The sequence below is a fragment of the Girardinichthys multiradiatus genome, chromosome 5 (assembly GCF_021462225.1).
Source record: "Girardinichthys multiradiatus isolate DD_20200921_A chromosome 5, DD_fGirMul_XY1, whole genome shotgun sequence".
Taxonomy (NCBI): Eukaryota; Metazoa; Chordata; class Actinopteri; order Cyprinodontiformes; family Goodeidae; genus Girardinichthys; species Girardinichthys multiradiatus.
In genome coordinates, this window is record NC_061798.1 from 42041092 (window position 1) to 42063019 (window position 21928).

General features: G+C 39.6%; 1 protein-coding gene and 1 long non-coding RNA gene across 4 annotated transcripts in view; one reads left to right on the forward strand and one right to left on the reverse strand.

The window, feature by feature from the left end:
* The window catches only part of gna12a (guanine nucleotide binding protein (G protein) alpha 12a), a 47143-nt gene that overhangs the window by 4472 nt on the left and 20743 nt on the right, over positions 1-21928 (forward strand). For both annotated transcript variants that reach the window (XM_047366276.1, XM_047366277.1), the window contains exon 2: positions 9501-9719. In XM_047366276.1, coding sequence (XP_047222232.1) covers positions 9501-9719 — 219 coding nt within the window. The remainder of the gene's footprint in view (positions 1-9500; positions 9720-21928) is intronic.
* On the reverse strand, positions 14552-18311 carry LOC124868743. 2 transcript variants are annotated; one of them, XR_007038371.1, is made up of 3 exons: positions 18180-18311; positions 16908-17027; positions 14552-16815 (listed from the first exon to the last, which is right to left on the reverse strand). It is a non-coding gene; the product is annotated as an uncharacterized LOC124868743 (long non-coding RNA). The 2 variants fall into 2 exon arrangements; XR_007038372.1 differs by having other exon boundaries at positions 14552-17027.

The window sequence follows — 21928 nt, forward strand, 5'->3', positions numbered from 1 at the left end:
ATAAATCTCAAACACAAACATAAATCTCAAATTTGTCAATTCAGTATTTTAAAGTATTTTAGATTTTAAACTTGAGATCAAATCATGTATGGGCTCATAAAAAATTGTGAACTGGCCCTTCAGCTGTGGGCAGGATGGATCTCTAAAACTCAAATCTTCACCCTGTTGCAGTGTTTTATACAAATCCAGTTTTATAACCCTTTAATTTTGCTTTGCACTGTTATTTAGATAGAAACCATTGTCATGTAAGAAATTCAGGTAAAAAAGCAGTGAGTTCAACTGCTACAGAATTTTATTTTTACACCACTTTTAGTTCAGTCTCTGAATGGAAACACTTTCCATGTTGAGTTGTCAGTGTGTGTTTAACAGGAAAAACATTAGTGATGCACTGCCTCCTGCCTCCGTTTTTAGTGTAAATAAGTGTCGCCTTCTAATGCAAACCATGGAAATGGTTTTAAAGTTTATAAAGAAGCATCTGCATAAACCACCATGACATTTTTAGGAACTGAATGGATTTAAGACCAAATAAGTCCAGTTTGTTCTTGACCTCTCTTGGACTAGCCGTTAGCTTCAGGCTCCAGGAGCTATTAGTTTGGATTGCTACAAAAAATCTATCTGCCCCAGGTAAGGTATTAAATGTGTATACATTTAAGCATTAAACTGATGTATAAATGAGACTTGAATAAAGCTCAGAAATTAAATCGATGAGTCAATAATGTGGTAACATGGAGACTACTGAACAAATAACCCTTGTTAAATTGGACCTTTAGGCTGCAGCCTGTCACAACGACAAATTGCTCATATTTTTTTGTTGAATCTGTAAAAATACCAAACATAACACAGTCTAACAGACATACCATTGTATTTTCCATTTCACACCATGAGTCCCAAAGAACTGTTGGCTGAAAACGTTTCATACAGTAAATGATGAACTGCGGAGTGATGCATCCTTATTTTCTTGTCTATTTTTCTCTATTTAAATTCTACACAACATAGGCCCAGATACAAGGCCTAGCACATTGCTAATCTTTTGTTGTGTGTGGTTTGGTTTGCCAGTGGAGGATCAGTGTCACCTGGCAGGTGTTGAGCATCTCCACCTTTCATGGGACCATGATGACGGAGGAAGGGAATATACCTGGAAAGGAAGGAGGGATAAAACACACAGATGTTGGATATCATTAGCTTTAAAAAATAGAGCAAGTGGGTGGGGTCCTGCTCTGTGAGTCTTTGTAATTATACATCCTATGAGGTGTCAAATCTGCCATAATCCTTGTCAACATGGAACCATTTGTTTCTCACACAATGAGGTTAAACAAAAGAAATCCCGCTGGCTTAAGTGGAGCTGCAAATATCCATTATGTTGGATTCCTTTGAGTTTTCTAACTTACGTGCTGCTCTTTGCCAGAATGGAAGATAAATACTGACAACAAAACACGGCTGGTCCTTCTCCACTTTGCTAAACTGAGCATGGGATATCTTATCTCTTTGTTCTGACAGCCTCCGTCCTTCTGTCACCAATAAATAGGTGTTACCACAGCAATCAAGCCACATCTACATACAGTCATAGATATAGACAGTCCGTTTATATAACAATACATATGGAGACATATAGATGTTTAATATTAATTTTTTTAAAACAGACAAATGTAAGCAATATAGTTATTTTGCTGTAAAACGTAAAATAAAAAATGCAATTTCTGGCAGGATATAAATTGGGACACCCCCATATTTATTCCTCTTTAAAATGGCCAATATCACACACAAGTCGTATCACATCCGGAACACATGATCACAGGACTATTACTCAGCATTTTGAAGGAGGTTTTGCTCCATTTAAACATCAGACATTTAGTTTGGTTTTTTCCTGACTGTTGAAGTGAGTGAAAATGTAGCTAGATTCAAGCAGCTGTCAAAGGCCTTAAGAAATGAAGATTGTAGCAGTTTATGAGTCTTGTAAGGGTTTTAAAGAGGTCTAAAAAAAATTGAAATCAGCAGTGACACTTTAAAAGAAATAGTCGAACAAGTGGACAAAAATCAAAACTACTGATAATGTGTACAGGTTGGAAGTAGATCACCCTGAAAGCAGACAGCAAGATGCTAAAAGAAGCTTCCTAAAACCCTAGAATGTCATCATGGGTCCTAAAGCAGGCTTTTGCTACTGTTGATATGAAAGTGCACACCTGTACAACCAGAAAGGGAAACATGCAAGAAGGAAACCTTTGATCTCTAAGAAAAACATGAAGACCAGATTGAGGTTTGCCAGAGAGAAGAAAGAGAAAGACCCAAACTTTTGTAATAGTGTTCTTTGGATAGAGTCTAAACCTTAATTAGCTGGACGTGAGAACAGGGGACATGTTTGACATAAAGCAAATAGAGCCTCCCAGGAAAAGACCCTCATACTAAATGTTGAAGGACAGAGCAGGAAGTGTCATGTTTTTAGGGACGTTTTACAGCAGCAGGACCTGGCCAGTTTACCATTATGGGATCTACCATGAATTCCACTGTGTATTAGAGGATGGTTGAGAAAAATATGGGACCATGTATTAATAAAAATTAAGTTGAAGCAGAAGTAGACCCTGCAACATGACAATGGCCCAAAACATACTAGGAAATCGACCAATGACTGGCTGAGAATTAAGCAATTAAAGGTCCTGGGCCTAGTCAAAGCCCAGAACATGATCTCAATGAGATGTTCTGGGGTGACCTGAAACAGGCTGTACACACAGGAAACCCCTCAAATATGTCACAGGTGAAAGTGATCCCTCAGATCGACGTCAGAGACTGGTAGATGGATTCAAGAAGCGTCTCACTGAAGTTATTCCAGCCAAGTGAGGTACCACTAGCTACTGTATTAGGGGGTAGGGTGTCCTAACTTTTTTCTCCCTTATAAATTTATCTTTTGTTTAATAAGTAAATCAAGGTTAATCTTATGTTGTTAAAGTACAGTTAAGTCACGTTCTTTTCCAGAGATAAAAAATGAGATCAGAGATGAAAATGTGAACATTTCTATATAAATAACTTTACATTTCATGCTTTATCTTTTTTGTTTTCACACATATAAACGTATGTGTTGTTGGTTGTGGTCTTGTTGCTACTCAGTCATATTCTACATGTGGAATAGAAAACACACGCATTGCTTAATCAGCAACATTAGTGCAGGAAGAGAGCTGTCTCATAATTGCCACACTCTGATAAATGAAAGAGATCTGCTGAAGAAAGCTGATCCTAATGCAGCTCACCGCACTGACTGTGACAAGTCATCAGTTCAGACTGTTGCTTAGGGCTAGCAACACGTGAGACAAGTTAATTTATTTCATTCATTACATACAGTGCTATTCTAGCAACGCTTTTTTATTAACTTTGTTTATGGAATGCTGCTGTTTAAAACACAAAATGTACTTTCTCCAAACTATTAAATATTACATGGGACCAATAAGAAAGGATGTTTAATACAGAAATGTTATGTTTTGGCCATCCTATGGCCTTTATAATCATGGGAAAGACTGTTGACCAGTTATCCAGCAGACATTCACTAACTCCCACCACACACAAGATAAGCCACAAAAAATAATTGCTGAAGAAACCTGCTGTTTTCTCAGTGCTATATCTCAGTGTTTTCTCAGTGCTATACATCTTATATTGTTGGAAAGTTTAATTGAAGAAAGAAGTGTGGCAGAAAAAAGTACATGCAGCAATGTTAACCACAGCCTTAAGACAATTATAAAGCAATTCCCTTTCAAGAGTTTGGGGGAAATTAACAAGGCATGGACTGCAGCTGGAGTCGGTGCTTATTTTAATTGGTTGAAATATATTACATTTCTGAGAAAGGGAAATTTTAGGCTTTAATTAGCTAATCATAATAAATCATGACAATCAAAATTAAAAAGAAAAGCTTGAAAATATCATTCTTTGTATATATTTGCTTATATATATATATCTATATATCTATATATATATATATATATATATATATATATATATATATATATATATATATAGATATATATATATATATATACTCACCGGCCACTTTATTAGATACATCTGTCCAACTGCTCGTTAACACAAATTTCTAATCAGCCAATCACATGGCAGCAACTCCATGCATTTAGGCATGTAGACATGGTCAAGACGATCTGCTGCAGTTCAAACAGAGCATCAGAATGGGGAAGAAAGGTGATTTTACACGAAAGGTGACTTTGAACGTAGCATAGTTGTTGGTCCCAGACTGGCTGGTCTGAGCATTTCAGAAACTGCTGATCTACTGGGATTTTCACGCACTACCATCTCTAGGGTTTACAGAGAATGATCCGAAAAAGAGAATATATCCAGTGAATGGCAGTTCTGTGGGCGCAAATGCCTTGTTGATGACAAAGGTCAGAGGAGAATGGCCACACTGGTTCGAGCTGATAGAAAGGCAACAGTAACTCAAATAACCACTCCTTACAACCAAGGCATGCAGAAGAGCATCTCTGAACGCACAACACGTCGAACCTTGAGGCGGATGGGCTACAGCAGCAGAAGACCACACCTGGTGACACTCCTGCCAGCTAAGAACAGTGAACTGAGGCTACAGTTCGCGCAGGCTCACCAAAAATGGACAATAGAAGATTGGAAAAATGTTGCCTGGTCTGATGAGTCTCGATTTCTGCTGCAACATTCGGATGGTAGGGTCAGAATTTGGCATCAACAACATGAAAGCATGGATCCGTCCTGCCTTGTATCAACGGTTCAGGTTGGTGGTGGTGGTGTAATGGTGTGCTGGATATTTTCCTGGCACACTTTGGGCCCCTTAGTACCAATTGAGCATCGTGTCAACGCCACAGCCTACCTGTGTATTGTTGCTGAACTTGTCCATCCCTTTATGACCACAGTGTACCCATCTTCTGATGGTTACTTCCAGCAGGATAACGCGACATGTCATAAAGCACGAATCATCTCAGACTGGTTTCTTGAACATGACAATGAGTTCACTGGACGCAAATGGTCTCCGCAGTCACCAGATCTCAATCCAATAGAGCACCTTTGGGATGTGGTGAAACGAGAGATTTATGAGACTTCTTTTAGCATTTTACGGCCTGCTTACAGGGTAAACTTGCTTGAATGACCTTACATAGGCATGGTGGCAGTTGTTGATAAATATCTGAGGATTAAAGTAATGATGTTCTAATCATGTGTACCTGAGGTGATGCAGTTTTAGTTATTTTAAGTGGCAATAAATTTGAGGTGCCCTATTTTATTCATCACCAGAAATTACCTGTTTTTCTATTAATTGTTGTATTTTTCTTCATAATTAAAATTTTTTTTAAATATCCAAACATGTTAGAAAAGCACAAGGGCTTTCCTAGGGTGTCCTATTTTGTTCTCATGCCTGTAAATCAAAATGTGCTGTAAATGTGTTTGTTTTTTGGCAGCCTAAGTTAGAATGTTATTGAAAAGTTCATTTATTTCAGTAACTGTTCACTAAGTCAAATATATACCGATTAATTTCACACAGACTGATGTTTTCAAGTCTCTCTTTCTGTTAATTATGATGATTTTCCGCTTAAAGCTAATGAAAACAGGACGTTTAAGAATACCATATTACATCAGACCAATTAAAAGTAAAATGTTTAATACAGATAATATGTGGGCTTAAACAAAAGTATGTTTAACACCTGGTTATGTTGTTATTTAAAAAAAGTTATTTTAATCCGAGAAACAAGCCTCATCACATATTTAATCTAATTTATTGAATATGACTGTAGGTTCAAAATGGACGGAGATGTCTGAATGCAAATGTATCTTTTTTGAGTGGAGTTAGCAGCACATTCAGACAACAAACAAAGCAAACCTTTTAGGAATGGTGTAGTTTTTCTTCTTTTCCACCAGTAACTCGTGACCATCTCAGTGCTAATGCTGTGCCTGCTAAAGATGATGCTCTCATGTGATTTTTCCTAGCTTCACTCGCTGACTACGATCATGTAACTAGCTTTCAAATTTAAGAAAAAAAGGGCAGCATGACTTTTGCAAATTAAGACGGGTGAGTTTGTTTAGTTTTTCCATGCTGTGCTGTTTGGTGTAGAATTGAGCAACACTTGCTTACTTCTTGAAGAAAGACAAAGGCTCACAAACAGGAAGACGGACAACTATTTAAACATGCAGACATACAGGAAGAGAGCCAGACATCAATATGAGGGTTTATGCAAGAGTTTGTTGAGATGAGTGAATCAATAAGGAGCAATGTGGCCTAGCAGAATAACTGTGACCACAGTCTGGAAATGACTCAACCATTACCACCAACACCATGCTCCTGTGAGTGAACGTCAGATTATTGTACCTGTGAGTGTTTGTGTGTTAAACGTTAATTCGTTATTTCCTCACTTGTTGAGGTTGTTCTCTGGTTTTTAAAAGCTAAAACATTCATTCCTACACAAAAACACCTCTCAGTTGTGGGATTAGCCTTAAACGTGCCCCACAGCACTGAGTCAGAAAGGCCCCCTCATCTGTCTGACTGCTAAATACACACTTGGATGATGCATTGGTGAGAAAAGCTTTCTGTTTGTTCAATCCTCTGTCTTCATGTGGAAATCTCTCCTCGAGAGATCTGTGTGTAAAAAGCCTGCTGTCATTGGCTTTTTAGAGGATTTCCTGATAATTGTTGAGAAAAGGTTTGACCGGGTCAGGTGAAGTAGACGTTGGCCATTAAATGTGAGATTATGCTGTACAAACAGACTGGACTAGACAACAGTATTTCAAAGAGATTAGGTGGCCATGATTCATTGGCAGAGACACAGCACACATGTATGACCACTTCGGCACTTTGTTCAAAACTGTTTAAATCAAATAAAGAAAGATGCATAGCATACAAGCTTTAATAATTTAACATCTCTGGATTTTGCATGTGGCAAACACTGAATTCTTCACATAGCAGTAAATAATTTAAAGCTAGGTCCATCGATCAGAACCAGTCACAGTACTTTAGGGGTCAAACGTTTTTCTTTTCTTGTCTGTTCTCCTAAAAAGTGACAGGAAATACTTGTGAAATTGAACTCAGTTCTGTCTGAGAAAGTAAGTGCTAAGCTTAATAACTCGCAGTTTAATGTCATGCCACAGCGTCTCAACTAGATTTAAAACTGGGCCGCCCCAAGACCTTCATATTGTTTTGTTTTTTGTAGCCACTCAGAGGTGGACCTGTTGGTGTACTGCTGCGTAACCCAAGTGCGCTATCTAAGCTCACAAACTGATGGCTGGACATTCTTCTTCAGGAATCTCTATTCAAGACCAACAGATGTAATGGACACACACTTCCCTTCCAAGAAGTTCCACCAATATCTCACCGAATAACAGAATATTTCCCCAAAACTCTTGGGGGTCATCAAGATGTGTTTTGGTAAATATGAGATTAGCCTTTGTGTTATTTTTGGCATTGGAACACTCCAATGCTCAGTCTCTTTCTTATTGTTGAATGCTGAATGCTGAACGGAGGCCGGTGAGGCCTGTTGTGCTTTAGATGTTGTTCTGGGCTCTTTAGTAACCTCTTGGATCAGTTAGCCCATCTTGAACTAATTGTGGCAAGGCACGTTTATTTGTATAGCACATTTCAGCAACAACACAATTGAAAGTGCTTTACATGATGAAAACATGAGAAAAGAAAACATAGAAAAAAGGAATTGGCGTAATAAATGAAAGTAAATATAAGTAGGACTACATATTGAAATCAATGATGTTTAACAATCAAAGGCAACTCTAAACAAATCGGTTTTTAACTTTGATGTAAAATAATGCAGGTTTTCAGCATTTTTGCAGTTTTCTTGAAGTTTGTTCCAGCTTAGTGGAGCATAAGAACTGAATGCTGCTTCTCTATGTTTGGTTCTGATTCTGGGGATGCAGCGTAGACTTAAACTAGAGGACCTGCGTGGTCTGGAAGGTTGATAAAACAGTCAGTCAGTCAGTCATTTTCTACCGCTTATTCCATAGTGGGTCATAGGGGAGCTGGTGCCTATCTCCAGCAGTCTATGGGCGAGAGGTGGGGTACACCCTGGACAGGTCGCCAGTCCATCGCAGGGCAACACACAAACAACCACGCACACACTCATTCATACACCTACGGTCAATTTAGAGCGACCAATTAACCTAACAGGCATTTGAACTGTGGGAGGAAGCTGGAGTACCTGGTGAGAACCCACGCATGCATGGGGAGAACATGCAAACTCCATGCAGAAAGACCCCTGGCTGGGAATCAAACCCAGGACCTTCTTGCTGCAAGGCAACAGTGCTACCAACTGCGCCACCGTGCAGCCCGTTGATAAAACAACATAAATGTATTTTGGTGTTAAGCTATTCTGTGATTTATAAACTAGCAGAAGTATTTTTCTTAAATATTTGTTTTTATACAACTGAAGAAAATTATAGCACTGATTTGTTCCATGCATTTACCCAAAGTTTGAATAGGTTCATAGTAACCTGGTGACATTGTAAAGTAGAGCTGTGTAGTTATGGTGACTTAGGTTGTTGTTTGTTATAATCTGGGCTAGGGGGAGCATGTATATATTGAATAGAAGGGGCCCTAAGATGGAGCCTTGGGGAACCCCACATGTGATTTTTGTCAACTCTGATGTAAAGTTAATTACTGACCCAAAAAAGTCTCTGTCCTTCAAGTAAGACTCAAGCCAGTCAGGTGGCGGTAGCAATAATAATTCCCTTTTAAAATGTGCCACAAATCATGTAGAGAACCCAACAAACATGTGACAAGGTGCTCTGGTCAGAAGACAGCAAATAAAACATTTTGGACTTCATGCAAAAAGCTTTGGGTGAGAAAAAAACTGACACTGCACAGCATTCATGGTGAAACATGGTAGGGGCAGTATCATGCTGTGGGAATGTTTTGGTGCAGCAGTTACATGAAAGCTGGTCGAAGCTGATGGAAAACTAGATCGAGCTAAATACAGGGCAGTTCTGAAATAAAACCTGTTACAGGCCATTGTGCAGATTCTAACAGCTGCAATGTAATGATTTCAGTCAAAGCATATTCATGTGTTACAATGGTTCAGTCAAAGTGCATACCTAAATCCAGTTGTGATTCAGAGGCAAGCCTTGAAAATTTATGTTTACAGGCACTCTCCATCCAGCCTGAGCTTGAGCTATTTTGCAGAGAACAATTGGCAAATATATCAGTCTGTAGATGGGCAAACCTGATAGGGACATACCCCAAAGATAAATGCCCCTTTTCCACTGGCTCGTTTTAGCTGGCGTGGCTCCTCTCTACTTGGTTACATGTCTTTCCTAATATCTTGCAGCTGTACTTTGGTAAATAAATAAATGACTTGTTTTCAATTTATCTGTTCACACAGTTCTTCTCAGAAACTTCCTTTAAGCATTTTCTTTTTAACGTGTGCTCTTGTTAATGTGTTTACCTTTTTTAAAAAGTATGATCTCCAGTTTGTACAATAGCGTTGGCTGTGAGAAAAGCAGCTGATGCTTTGCCATCCTGACTCTGCGTAATGTTTTGTTGTCTGCAGGGCATGCGAGTGCTGGTGGATGCCCGTGACAAACTGGGCATCAGCTGGCAGAGCTGTGAGAACGAGAAGCAGGGCATGCTGGTGATGTCGTGGGAGGGGCGTGTGGGTGCCTCGGGGGTCGAGCCAAGCGAATTTCAGCTCTACGTGATGGCACTGAGCGCACTGTGGGCAGATGCCGGCATACAGAAGGCCTACGCGCGACGCTCGGAGTTCCAGCTGGTGAGTTGATTAAAGACAGGTTTTCAAGTTTGTTGTGGTTCATGCAGCCTCTCATTACTACAGCTCCCCGAAGTGTTCATTTGAACTGAATAATCTCTAGTTCTTGTAAAATGTTTTATTACGTAAAGGTTTATGTCACATTTTGATCATGCAAGACTCCAAGAGTTTCAACATGAGCAAGTCTGCTCATCAGCCTTTCCTGGCAATGATGTGTAAAAAGCCTTGGAATAAATTAATATTTTATTGCAGTAGCATATTCACACTTGAGAAAAGTTGAGAAAACCCCAACGTTTTGGCACCGTTTTCAATTCCTGCAATATAAATGCAACAGAAGCACTTTTTTCCATACTTTTCTTTGTAAAGTTGCCACTCCTCAAAATGGCTAAGACAAGAAATCCATTTCTACCATTTCCTGGCTTATATTGATCTTTAAAGGTAAAGAGATGGCTAAGGAAAAGCATCTTTTATCCTAAACTGCCCCTTATAACGGTTGGTTGGTATGGCAATTTTAATTATGTCCTTTATCATCTACTTCAATGTGATTGGTTGCAAGATAAGATTATGGCCTCCTCCTACCTTGTTTGCATGATATAGGAAAATATATTTAATATCGATGAACATTGGTTATCAGCCATAACAATAATTTTAATATCTAACATCGGCATCGGCCTGAATTTGTATACTGGTACATCCCTACATGTTAGAGTGCATGGCATTATTGACAATTTGAATGAACAGGACAACTTAGTTGTTATTATTAAGTCTGTTTAGTGTTGTCCTGTGAATACCGGCCCAATAAGGCTGTGGTATTAGGACTATAGAGAAAAAGGTTAATTGAGGTCTGACATTACTAAACAGCAAAACTCTGCACACACATGGAATAAATTCACACAATTTATTAACATACAAGAATTTATTAACAAAAATAACTCAAAGTCAAACATATTTAAATCAACAAACTCTTTACTCTCCTAGAACAATCCAACTAAAACTACTATGCAAAGTTAAGGAATAAGGAAGACCAATGAACTATCAACAATACAAACAAGTGAATCAAAGATGGTTAAAAACCAAGAGAGTACTATTCAATATTATTTATAATTGAGAACCAATGATTATCTTAAGGAATCTGGAAATGAAGTTAAGTTAGTCTTGGAACAAATTTAGGTAACAATTGGTCAATTAAAACCACCAATCACACTGCAATATCGTATAAAACCTTATTTTATGAAAATAACATTTCAAAGAATGATTTCCTGAATAAAACCAGCCTTCTGGATGACTAATTCTCAATGGTGTTTAATTAGCTGCCTTTATTTAGTATTATGATATTTAAGGAAATATTGCTTTGAATAAAACCAACAACCTTCCTGGATAAATGATTCTTAACTGCTGTTTAGTTAGCTGTCTTTATATATTAAAATGATATTTAGGAAATATTATTTTGAATTAGTACCAACAACCTTGCTGGACAAATGATCTTTAACTGGCCCTCACCTGGTGACAACAAAGCCTACGGACTCATAAGATGGCGGGGAGTCACGTGTTACCCCTGACTGGACTGGTGCTAGCCGTTAGCGTTTTCAGCTAACACATGAAAGCCTATAGTTTTGTTAAAGTTGAACATGTACCTTAAAATTACATTAATACCAGGATTAAAATGCATAAGCATTGACAGCGCATTATGGCCGTTCAACACAAACAAAGCAAACGTTATGAAATAAACATTATCCAGACTTAATCCTAAACTAATTTTCTCTGCCTAAACACTACCTCTTACGTGAACCGGGGTGAGGAAAAGGTTTCCGGGGCAACGAGTTGAGGGAAGCGAAGCTGTCCAGTCCTCCACTTGTGGACTGAACAAAGGGAATATCGTTGCAGCTACTCTCCATAGCTGTTGGGGGGTCGACTGGTTTGCCAGTTCAGTTAAACTGTACGACGAAGGCAGTTGCGGCTCCTTTAGTGGATTATCTGGACATGTACGCAGAAAGGCGTGCGGTGCTGTGGTCCCGTTGTCCTCTGTCAGGCCGGGGGGGCTTCTGTAGCTTCTGCAGGCCTCAAAGAAAAGTCAAGCCACGCTTGTTTTATTACTCCCCTTTTATGAACAAATGCTGGGTACTCTTAACATCAAATCATTACTTAACTTTGTTGCTCACGATCGGCGTGATCATAGTCACTTTTGGATCTAATTTAAAGAGTTATGTCTGCTCGCCGGCAAGAAGACATTCGCGTGTTGTGTCCCTCTGTCTGGTCTACTGGAGAGCCACGTGGTAGAGGCCGCCATGTTGGAACACAGCGTTTTTGTTCAGACAGTGATGTCATGGGGAGTCAGCTGTGACTCCTCCTCCTCCTGGGCTGGGTTAGGCGTAGGTTAGTGTGATACTGAAAGGTGTAGAAAAGTTCATACCAGCCTTTGTGTGCAGTTCAGAGTCCATGTTCATCCATGTTGAAACCCATGGCTGGGGTCCCAACAACTTAAATAAGAATTTTCTAAACTCTGCCAGGAAACTGAAAATTGGTTGTCATTTGGTCTTTTAGTTGTGTAATTATCTCAAACAAATCGCTAAATCAACACAAAAATGGTTCACCAAACACAAAAATCAACCTTCTTCCATGATATCAGTCCCCAGACATACATCCGATAGAAAATATCCGATAGATTGTTTTTTTTCGTTCTGTGGATAAACCCATGTTTGTGTGTTATTTTTACTTTGGGAATGATAGTGAGTTGGTTCTGTCAATCCCATTTGGGATTGGTTTTGGCACTATAAGTACTGGTATAAACGGTTTGCATTTGGGATTCTTGGAAGGCTTTATTTCCCAGGTTGCTTGCTTATAAGTGATTTGTGATCATATTGTGGTGCAATCTTTCATGATTTCTTTCATGTGCGTTTAATCACATTTGCTGGCGTTCAAATACTTCAGTTTGATTTTTCCACAAATATGCACACATTCACATTCTTGAATGATTCTTCTACTGGAGACGATAGTATGCATTTTTTTACTGCGTAGAAACTAAAGATCATACCTACAATAAAGAATAATCCTCCATGTGTTTGCTATGACGTCCTCACAAATAAGTGGATGATTTAGATAAGGTTATTTGCTGTCCAAGGTTTGAGGATGCACAGCGTGATATCCGATTTGCTCTTATTGCGAATTATTAGATAAAAGGATGTAGGAGGAAGTAAATGTTTGTTCTAAAATCTGATTATCTCTGACTAGTGATGCAACACTTTAATTACCTTTGAACACCAAACTACTGATTAAATATTTCCTGCTGTGTCTCCTGAGGAGTCACTCTTTTAGGCATAAAAGAATAGCTTAAACACTTGAAAACCATATCTAAATGGCAACTCCCAATGACCAATTTATCTTTACACAAAAAGGCTATATTTTGCAGGGCAGAAAAGAGCAGTGGTTTGTGAATTACTGAGAAATCTAGTAAAATGTAAATGTATTTTTTGCATAAATCAGTTTCATTATTAGTTTAATGATAAAGATTTAACAGTTTTTGCTTACTTAGTTTAAATAACTGAAAATCTGCAGTTCAGTTAAAAGAAATTGATAAAAATGTTGTGCAACAAGATTCCTACACATTCTCAAAATATGGAAGTTGTTTTAATGATTTTTTGATCTAGATAAATGTTGAAAGAATGTAGATTATGTGAAATGTGTCTCTCCAGGCTATTTTTGGCTATTCAATGTGTAAAGGGTGAAAATTAAAATAAGAAAATGGTTGTAATGCACCATTCAGAACATTTTGGCTGGTATAGATATCCAATATTAATATTGCTGTTATGGCGGCAGTTTGCTTTGTCTCTTTAATGTTTAACTTGCTTCTGTGTTTTTTTGTGTGCTCGTTCTGTGTTTTAAAACCCCCCATCGGTAGCGGTAGATGGCCGCTCACAATGATCCATGTTCCGCTGGAAATTTCTTCCTGGTAGTTTTCCTTTCTACTGTCACCACATGCATGCTCAGTCTGAGGGACTGCTGCACTGTTAACTTTATGCAATCAACAGTCCACTGTCGCTGCATGCCTGTGCAGCTGGAGGGATTACTGCAAAAGATCCTTGGATCTTTTTACGAATTGGCATCATAAACTGACCTCGGCTGCATTGTTTTTTATTTCAAATTGGAATGTACACGATCGACCTTTAATCGCTGTATATTTCTGCATACAAATTAGATCTGTTGTTTTGTAGAGTGCCTTGAGACATTTGTTGCACCACATAAAAAAGTGAATTGAATTAAATAACCAGCTGACAAGGACGGTGCAGCTACAGGTAGGGGAGGGGCACCGCTTTGCTCTATTCTCTATGCAGTTGCAGAAAACTGTGACCACTCCTGAACTTTCTCTGGTATCTCAATAACAAACTTTAATTACATCAAGGTTAAGGAAATCAGGGTTGGCTGATTTGCTTCCTAGTAAAGAGGCAGCAAATACAATTTCTGACTTAAAATAATTATTTCCATTCACTGTTTAGTGCACCAAGGACATGTTTCTAAGACTTATTTCTGAACTCATTCTCTAATTGTCGCTCTGTTGTGGAGTAAAAGTATTCGCCCCCTTACAGATTTTTTCTGTTTTCTGGTTTGTTTGATTTACAGTATCAAACTAATTTTAGTATCAAACCAAGATAAGTTGAATCAATACAAAAAGTGATTTGCAAAAAATTATTTTGTATATAATGCAGAACAAAATTCCCAAACTAGCCTACTATCACGTGAAAAAGTAAATTTCCCCTAAACCTAGTAATTGGTTTTGCCACCAGTGTCATCGTTTTAACGGCCGACTTAACCACATGCTGAAGAACACTCAGAGAAACAAGTAAACAGTTTTGGAAGTTTATTGCTAGAATTCTGGAATAGATAATGATCAGGGCTAGCCATGCAGACAGGAACCAGAGGACTGCAAAAAAGAGGGAAACAGGTCAGGTAAGTACTTGGTGAGTGACAGCTAACAGTCTCTGTTTCAGAAGGTTTCAAAATGTCCAATCGGTGTCTTGAATGCCGTCTTCCACTCATCTCCCTGGTGGATCCGGACTAAGTGATATGCATTGCGGAGATCTAACTTTGTGAAAACCGTAGCACCGTGGACTGGTTCAAAAGCTGAGGAAAGAAGTGGTAACGGATACTTATTTTTAACTGTGATTGCATTTATCCCCCTATAACCAATGCAAGGCCAAAGAGACCCGTCCTTCTTCCCAACAAAAAAAAAAGTCGGCTGGAGGGCAACGGGGCTCCAGGTAACAGATCTATTGTGCAGTCGTATGGACGATGGGCTGGTCGGGACAGGGCTCGTGACTTACTAAAGACTGCCTTAAGGTCATGATAATCTGGGGGAACAAGGTGAAGGTCCGACGGCTCGACCTCCACCTCCTCCTGTACCGGAGATCTAGGGGAGACAGCAGATTGCAGGCAGGTGAGCATAGACTGTGTGGACCAGGCCTCTATTCTTAGCTTGGCCCAATCTAAATGTGGATTATGGGTCCGCAACCATGGAAACCACAATACTACTGGGTTCTGGGACATGGGAAAAATAAAGAAAGAAATCTGTTCCCTGTGATTTCCTGATAACACTAACTCAAGTGGCTCAGTTCTGTGAGTTATCTGGCAGAGAGGCTGACCATCCAGTGCCAACACCTGACGTGGGGTGGTCAGTGGCTCAGCCTGCCCCTTTACAGCCGACGGACTTGCCCTTTTGGCCGGACTGGACTGGCGGAAATTGGATGATCGGACTCCACACAGTAGAAGCAGCTGTCTTCTCCCTACGCACTCTATCCAGCTGCATAGGCTCAGGCTCGTCTGGGCTGGGAACCAACCTAGACTGTGGCTGAGACTGGGGCGAGGAAGTGGACTGAAATCAGGGCATAAATCGCTCAGAATGGACTCGCCTTCTCTCTCTCATGCGTGTATCAAGACTGATAGCCAAGTTGATGTACTCATCTAATCCCTCTGGCTCGTCTAGTAGCGATAATTCATCCTTTACAGCCTCATCTAAACACTGGAAAAATATGGACTTCAGAGCGCTCGAATTCCAGCCAGAAGCCGCAGCTAAGGTATGGAATTCAATGGCGAAATCATTTAAAGACTGGCCTCGCTGTCTTAATGCCCGTAGGCGGCAAGCCACACTGGAGGGACCTGAATCTAAATCAAAAGTTAGTCTAAACTCCTTTATGAACTCCTCGTATGTACTTCCAAACTGATTGGGGTTGATAAACCTAGCCTCAGCCCAACGTAGCGCCTTGCCGGTACGTAATCCGACAATGTATGAGATCTTACAATCAGGATGGGGAAAACTCTGTGGGGAATGGTTAAACACTAAACCACACCGCAACAGAAAACCATGACATCTCCCGACCTCACCTGAGAACTTCTCAGGATTGGGGGAGGTAACCTCTCTGCTATGTGGAAGCTGGTGAGAAGCGGAGAAGCAGCGCCGCCTGAAGGCTGGGCAGTCACATTACCCAACCTCTGCTGAAGCATTGCCGCTAGTTGTCCCAACTGCTGATTTGTCTCCTGCTGGTGATCTAAATGTGATCTAAGGGTTGTACCATGGGTATGAATCTGATGACTATGCTCAGATACTGTTCTCTGAAGTCCCTCCGCTGGGTTCGGCTGGCCTGAGTGTTCTGTCGTTGTTTTAACGGCCGACATAACCCACATGCGGGAGAACACTCAGAGAAACAAGTAAACAGTTTTGGAAGTTTATTGCTAGAATTCTGGAACAGATAATGATCAGGGCTAGCCATGCAGACAGGTACCAGAGGACTGCGAAAAAGAAGGAAACAGGTCAGGTAAGTACTTGGTGAGTGACAGCTAACAGTCTCTGTTTCAGAAGGCTTACGGCATGCAGGGAGGACTAGATCCGCCAGGGAGATGGCAAATGAGTCTGGAGATCCAGGGGGCCTCTTCTGGGAATCCACCAGGAACCTCCGTGGTCCAAGTAAGCGGATCGTTGGAGGGTGGACTAGGTGCATGCAGGCGAGGAAAGAGTACCGGAGAATGGACAGCCAGCTGGGACTTGATCCGGGTTCTTCTGAAGCAGGGTGCGATAAACCATTAGACTGAGTCAAAAGACTGAATATGGAACCTGGAAGGAGCGAGACAGAAACGGTGAGTAATTTCTCTTAATCAATCAGACACAAGATTTTCAAAATACAAGATTTGGCCAGGTGATGGTACCGCTGTAGGCAAAACACTCAGGCAAAGACGTGCTGGCGATCCGTCCCCTATATATTCTTCCAGATGATCATCAAAATGAGAAACACCTGTCGCACCCAGAGACGCAGACCTCAGCAGCACCTGGTGGTGGAAGAAGGTAAGCAGGAGAGGCAGAGACTGCAGACTCTGACAACCAGGTTCAAATGAAGTGATTTCTTACAGGTCAGGCACTAATCAGGCCTGAGTTTGTGCACTCTTAATAAATGTGGTTAATCACAGTAAATTCATTTAATAAGGGAGTTGGTTACAGTTTCACCTAGAGCCAGATTGATTCAAATGACCTTTTTTCCCTTAATAAATGAAACCGTCATTTAAAAACTGCTGGTTGTATTTACTGTGATTGTCTTTGTCTCATATTTAAAATTTTATGATCTGGACCATTTAAGTCCGATAGGAAAGCAACAACCTAAGGGAATCTGTAAGGGTTGGGAGATAATTTTTTTCAGCCCTGTGTCTGCATGGTGTCTGATATACCATTCAACCTTATGACAATATCAGCTTTCCACAGAAAGTAAAAGGAATATATGAGACACGTTTAGACCTGAAAACTGGAAAAAATAAGTCACAGTGATCTGCACAGAGATGCAGAGAGTGAATTTAGAGGAAGGATTTATTCTATTTAAGCACAATTTCTTCTTTTTTATTTAAAGACTTTCCAAAGATGCAATTATTGTTCTCTTGAGTGGGAATGAAACTGGTGAAGTGGAGCCCCGTGGAGCTTCATCTCCTGTGTCATACGCAGCGGACCCAATCTGAAATATTTATCTGACAGCAAGGCAGTAAATTTTCCTGATGTATTTAATAAACACTGATAAACACTGTGTTGCACACAGCACAGAAGCTTTTTTTTTGTGTAATCGTACAGCTGGTCACAGAGGAGAAAACATGAAAATAAAGGGATTTCTTTTAGCGTTATTATTGAAAGCACCAGACAGTTTTTTTTCTAAACCTCCTCCTTGAAATATTTTGAATATTAAACAACCGTGGGTTACTTCAACCTGCGACATCTTTTTACCACACATTGTCGCTTTTAAGTAGCTTCCCTGCTGCCTTCAGGGACCCAAACAAACTGAGAGTCTTTTAAAGTACACACTAACTTCAGTTTACTGAAGGGTTTGTGACAAACAGAACCACCAGAGAAATCATTAACTCAACAAGCACCAACAAATCTGCTGTAAAGAGGGCCAGACAGACTCTTAATGGCTCAACAGAATGTTATGAATGACCACTAACCATATTGTGAGCAGGGAAAACGCCCCGCCACCAGCTGGTCTTGTTGTCAGCTCGTTCTGAATCATTCACAGCAGCCGGATTTTATTTGTACGGTATTGAAAGTAACACAGCGGTGCCGCAGTTTGCTCAGGGCTGTTAATTTGACCTTTTACCTTGTTTTGCATTTATCAGTGACATAGCAGTGTGGAGTCAGGCAGATGTCACTTCCTCTCACTTAACATGCTGTGCGTGGGTGTAGAGGAGATGCACAACTTTAAGTCAGACTACGCTGTCTTATCTGGACTTGCTTTTTGATAATCTATGTGTGCCGGACTCCTCTCTGTCTTGAAAGCTGGTCCACAAAGAACGCAGAGTCATGAGGTTGCTGCCCATCTATTTGTTTCTGTGTGTAGTCAGCATTTAAACATGGGATTGGAAAGGTTTTTAGAAAGTGTAACGTCTGTATGAACTTTCCAATACGTTTAAATACGTTTTCAACGATTTTTAACATGAGCGTTTTTTTTACCTCCTACACATTTGTGTGTCTTGTTCTAAGCTCTGCTTTTGTCTTCATGTTTTATTACCAGAGTTCTGCTTTTTTCTGTTTCATCAACCATTTCGTTAGCTTTGTTCTTGTTCTTCTTGTTCTCATAAAAATGTACACACTGAATTTGGTTGAGGCTACTTTCTGTTTTAGCCTCACCTCAGCGGCTTGTTATATGAAGCAACTTCAAGATATCAAGAGTTTTATTCATGAGATCAGGAGAACTGGAGAGCAACAGATTGCTTTGTTGTAAGCATTGCACTTCATTTCTGTGCTTTTTCAAAGTTTCCCACCCTTGGCCTTTTTCACTTTTTGACACGGACGCAGACACTTAATTTATTTTAATGGAATTTTATGTGATAGACCTGAACTACACTACTATACTACACTAAGCCCTAACCCTAATTGGGATTTCGTTTACCTTGTTGAAAGGAATTCTGGGTAATTTGTGGACTTTCTGTTTCAACTGCTCTGAAAGCCGCAGTATATTTATTTAAATCGGCCTGATGATGTACAGGAAATTTGTGAAGAAAACTGCACTATATCTGTACTATTTCAGACTATTCTACTAAGAATAGAGTCTGAAATATGATTTATTTTCCTCCTATCTTACTTTACCTAAATGTGTGATTTCATTACTTTTCATAGATTTTCAGATTTCTCAGAAGGATTACCTGCAAAAGCCAATTATTATTAGTATTTGAAAATTTTACTACAGATGTTTTTACACCAATGACCAGAGATTTTTAGATTTCTTAGAAGGATTGTATTACAACAATTTCATACCAGTGAAAGCCAAACATTATTAGTATTTAAAAAGTTTGGACCTACCAGTGACCCAGCTTCTGTACTTAGACTTCAGTGAGTGCCCATGACTGTTTCTATTTGAATGACGGGACCACAGCTGCCTCATACCAGCGACCTCAAGGATTAATATTATAATTTTTCTTCTAGCACAGGATGAATTCCTTACCACAGAGGACTTGATTAGTTAATTACCTCTATTAGAAAGATTAGATTAGAACCAGCTCTTACCAGTAAATCCCCAAGGATTATTAATGTCATTTGATTTGTTTTTCTGTGTTTGATTTTCTGTATCATTGTAATGTTTTTCCTCGTGTACAGCGCTTTGAATGCCTTGTTGCTGAAAAGGGCTATATAAATAAACTTGACTTAACTTGACTTGATTTGACTTGACTTGCACTACACCTCCCGTCCAGCAGGGGGCAGTAATAAGAAAGATGGAGAACGCACAACAGGCTTTTTTATTGTGGTTTTGTACCCCATTGTAACTGAAAAGGTAAGATAGTAGGCAATCTCGTCTGAGATCAAGAAAACAACTCACAAGTCTTAAATATGGAGGATGAGCGGAAGTCAGAACAATACAAGATAGTGTCCACCAATCATCTCAGAAAAACAATTCTGAGCGCCCCTCAACAATCTCGTGGTAATCTGAAAGTCCTACCCCCAGACCAGGACTTTCTATCTGGGAAAGTGTGGCCTTGGGAGATTGAAATTACTCGGGTAAAATTACGTCGAAACACGCGGAGGGCTTTCAGTATCCCGGGTAATGACTGAAAGTCCCTGCTTTGGAAAAGGGGCTAATGTAACTGCGTTCCGTACAGACTCAGTATAGTTTTGGCAAAGAAACCTGCAACCACTTAAAGGTTAGGTAAACCAGACACAGACTGATGTGCTGCAACTGCAATAAAAAGAGAGTCAAGAGTATATATATAATTTATTTAACATGAAAAGTAGTAAAACCATTTTAAATCGATAATGTAAATGCAGTCTGTTAAGGTCTGCAAACCAGGTAAAGTCATAGATCTAATGATTATTTACTCAATGGAAGGTAGCAGGTTTGGATTGTTAGAATTGTATGTCTCATAGATCTGATATCTGTATTTGAAGGAAAATGTAATTATATAAACTCTCACATTGAATGATAAAGTGGGTCATTTTCTATTTACATTACTTCACCTGATTAGATTTCTGCACTTTTGATTGAGTAGATTTTTGTCAGGACTCTTTCCTGCTCTGCCTACAGCTTAGTTGTACTTTTGCGGATGGTTCAGATTCTAAATTGAGTTTTTTTCTGACTGCATATGTGTGCAATTAATCAAATGAGGTGAAGCTGTCTGTAGAGTAAAAATGGAAGCAGGAAGGAGCAAAGAAAAAGGTTAAGACGTAAACAAATAAGCCTGTTAATATTGGTAAACTACTAATCCTACTTGGTAGCACTGGCCTCAGGCCTTTCTTTGTGGCTCCAGTACATTTGTCATCACAACACAAGAATACAAACTTAGAGGTATTCAGTTGTACCCTGGCCAGATTGTTCCCATTCCTCTGCAGTTTACACCTTTTTGTGTTTTGGCCTTTAATGCATATTTGTTCAAATAAGTCTGTGGTCTGTAGTCCACATGTGGTTCAGTTTCCAACACCACTTTATGACACTATTTGGGTTTTTTCCCCAAGAAATCGGTTCCAGTTCTTGGCCATCTGTAGGCTTTTCCATAGTCAGACACCCACTACAGGGTTAATTATACTGCATTAAATGACTTTTAAGTAAACGTTGAATCTTCTGTTTGATGTAACTCTGAAAGGTGCTACATGCAGGTGTAATACGAGTCACCTAATGCAGGTTGTGTAAATGCTGTTGAAATTTAATGATCTGACAGTGTTTATAAACAGAGGTGCAAATCGTAAGCATAAATCAGGTGTAAACAGCAACTGTGAGTTCAGCCCTTGGAGTTGTAACGCATCTAGCAACCTTAAAACTGCAGGAAGATGCAGTGAGCTCATGCCATACCGACCGTTGCAACGTCACATTTGTATTGTATCATTGTTTTTTTTCTTTCAATTGTTCTGCCTGGAGGTAAACATGTTCAATCCTATTCTAACAAAGACTTGATTGTAGTTGGTTATTGGTTCTTTGGTGTTGATGTAGATCCAGTTTTTAATGAGGCTTCGCAAGGCCATTCACTGCCTCCCGTGCATTGCATGGAGGCACCTATTACTCTCCACCGCTCTCCTTTATTTAGTATATTTATTTTATTTTGTTCTACTGCTAGAGCTAGTGGGGACTAGTGGCCAACAACTGTTAACTGTTTTGCAGGATATTCCTCTGTCCTTTCACTCTACACTGCCTAGATAATTACTTCTAGTTGGTAAATTAAACAACACAATCTCCTCTTCTTCTTAGGAAGAGTGTTATTTCCAAAACAGT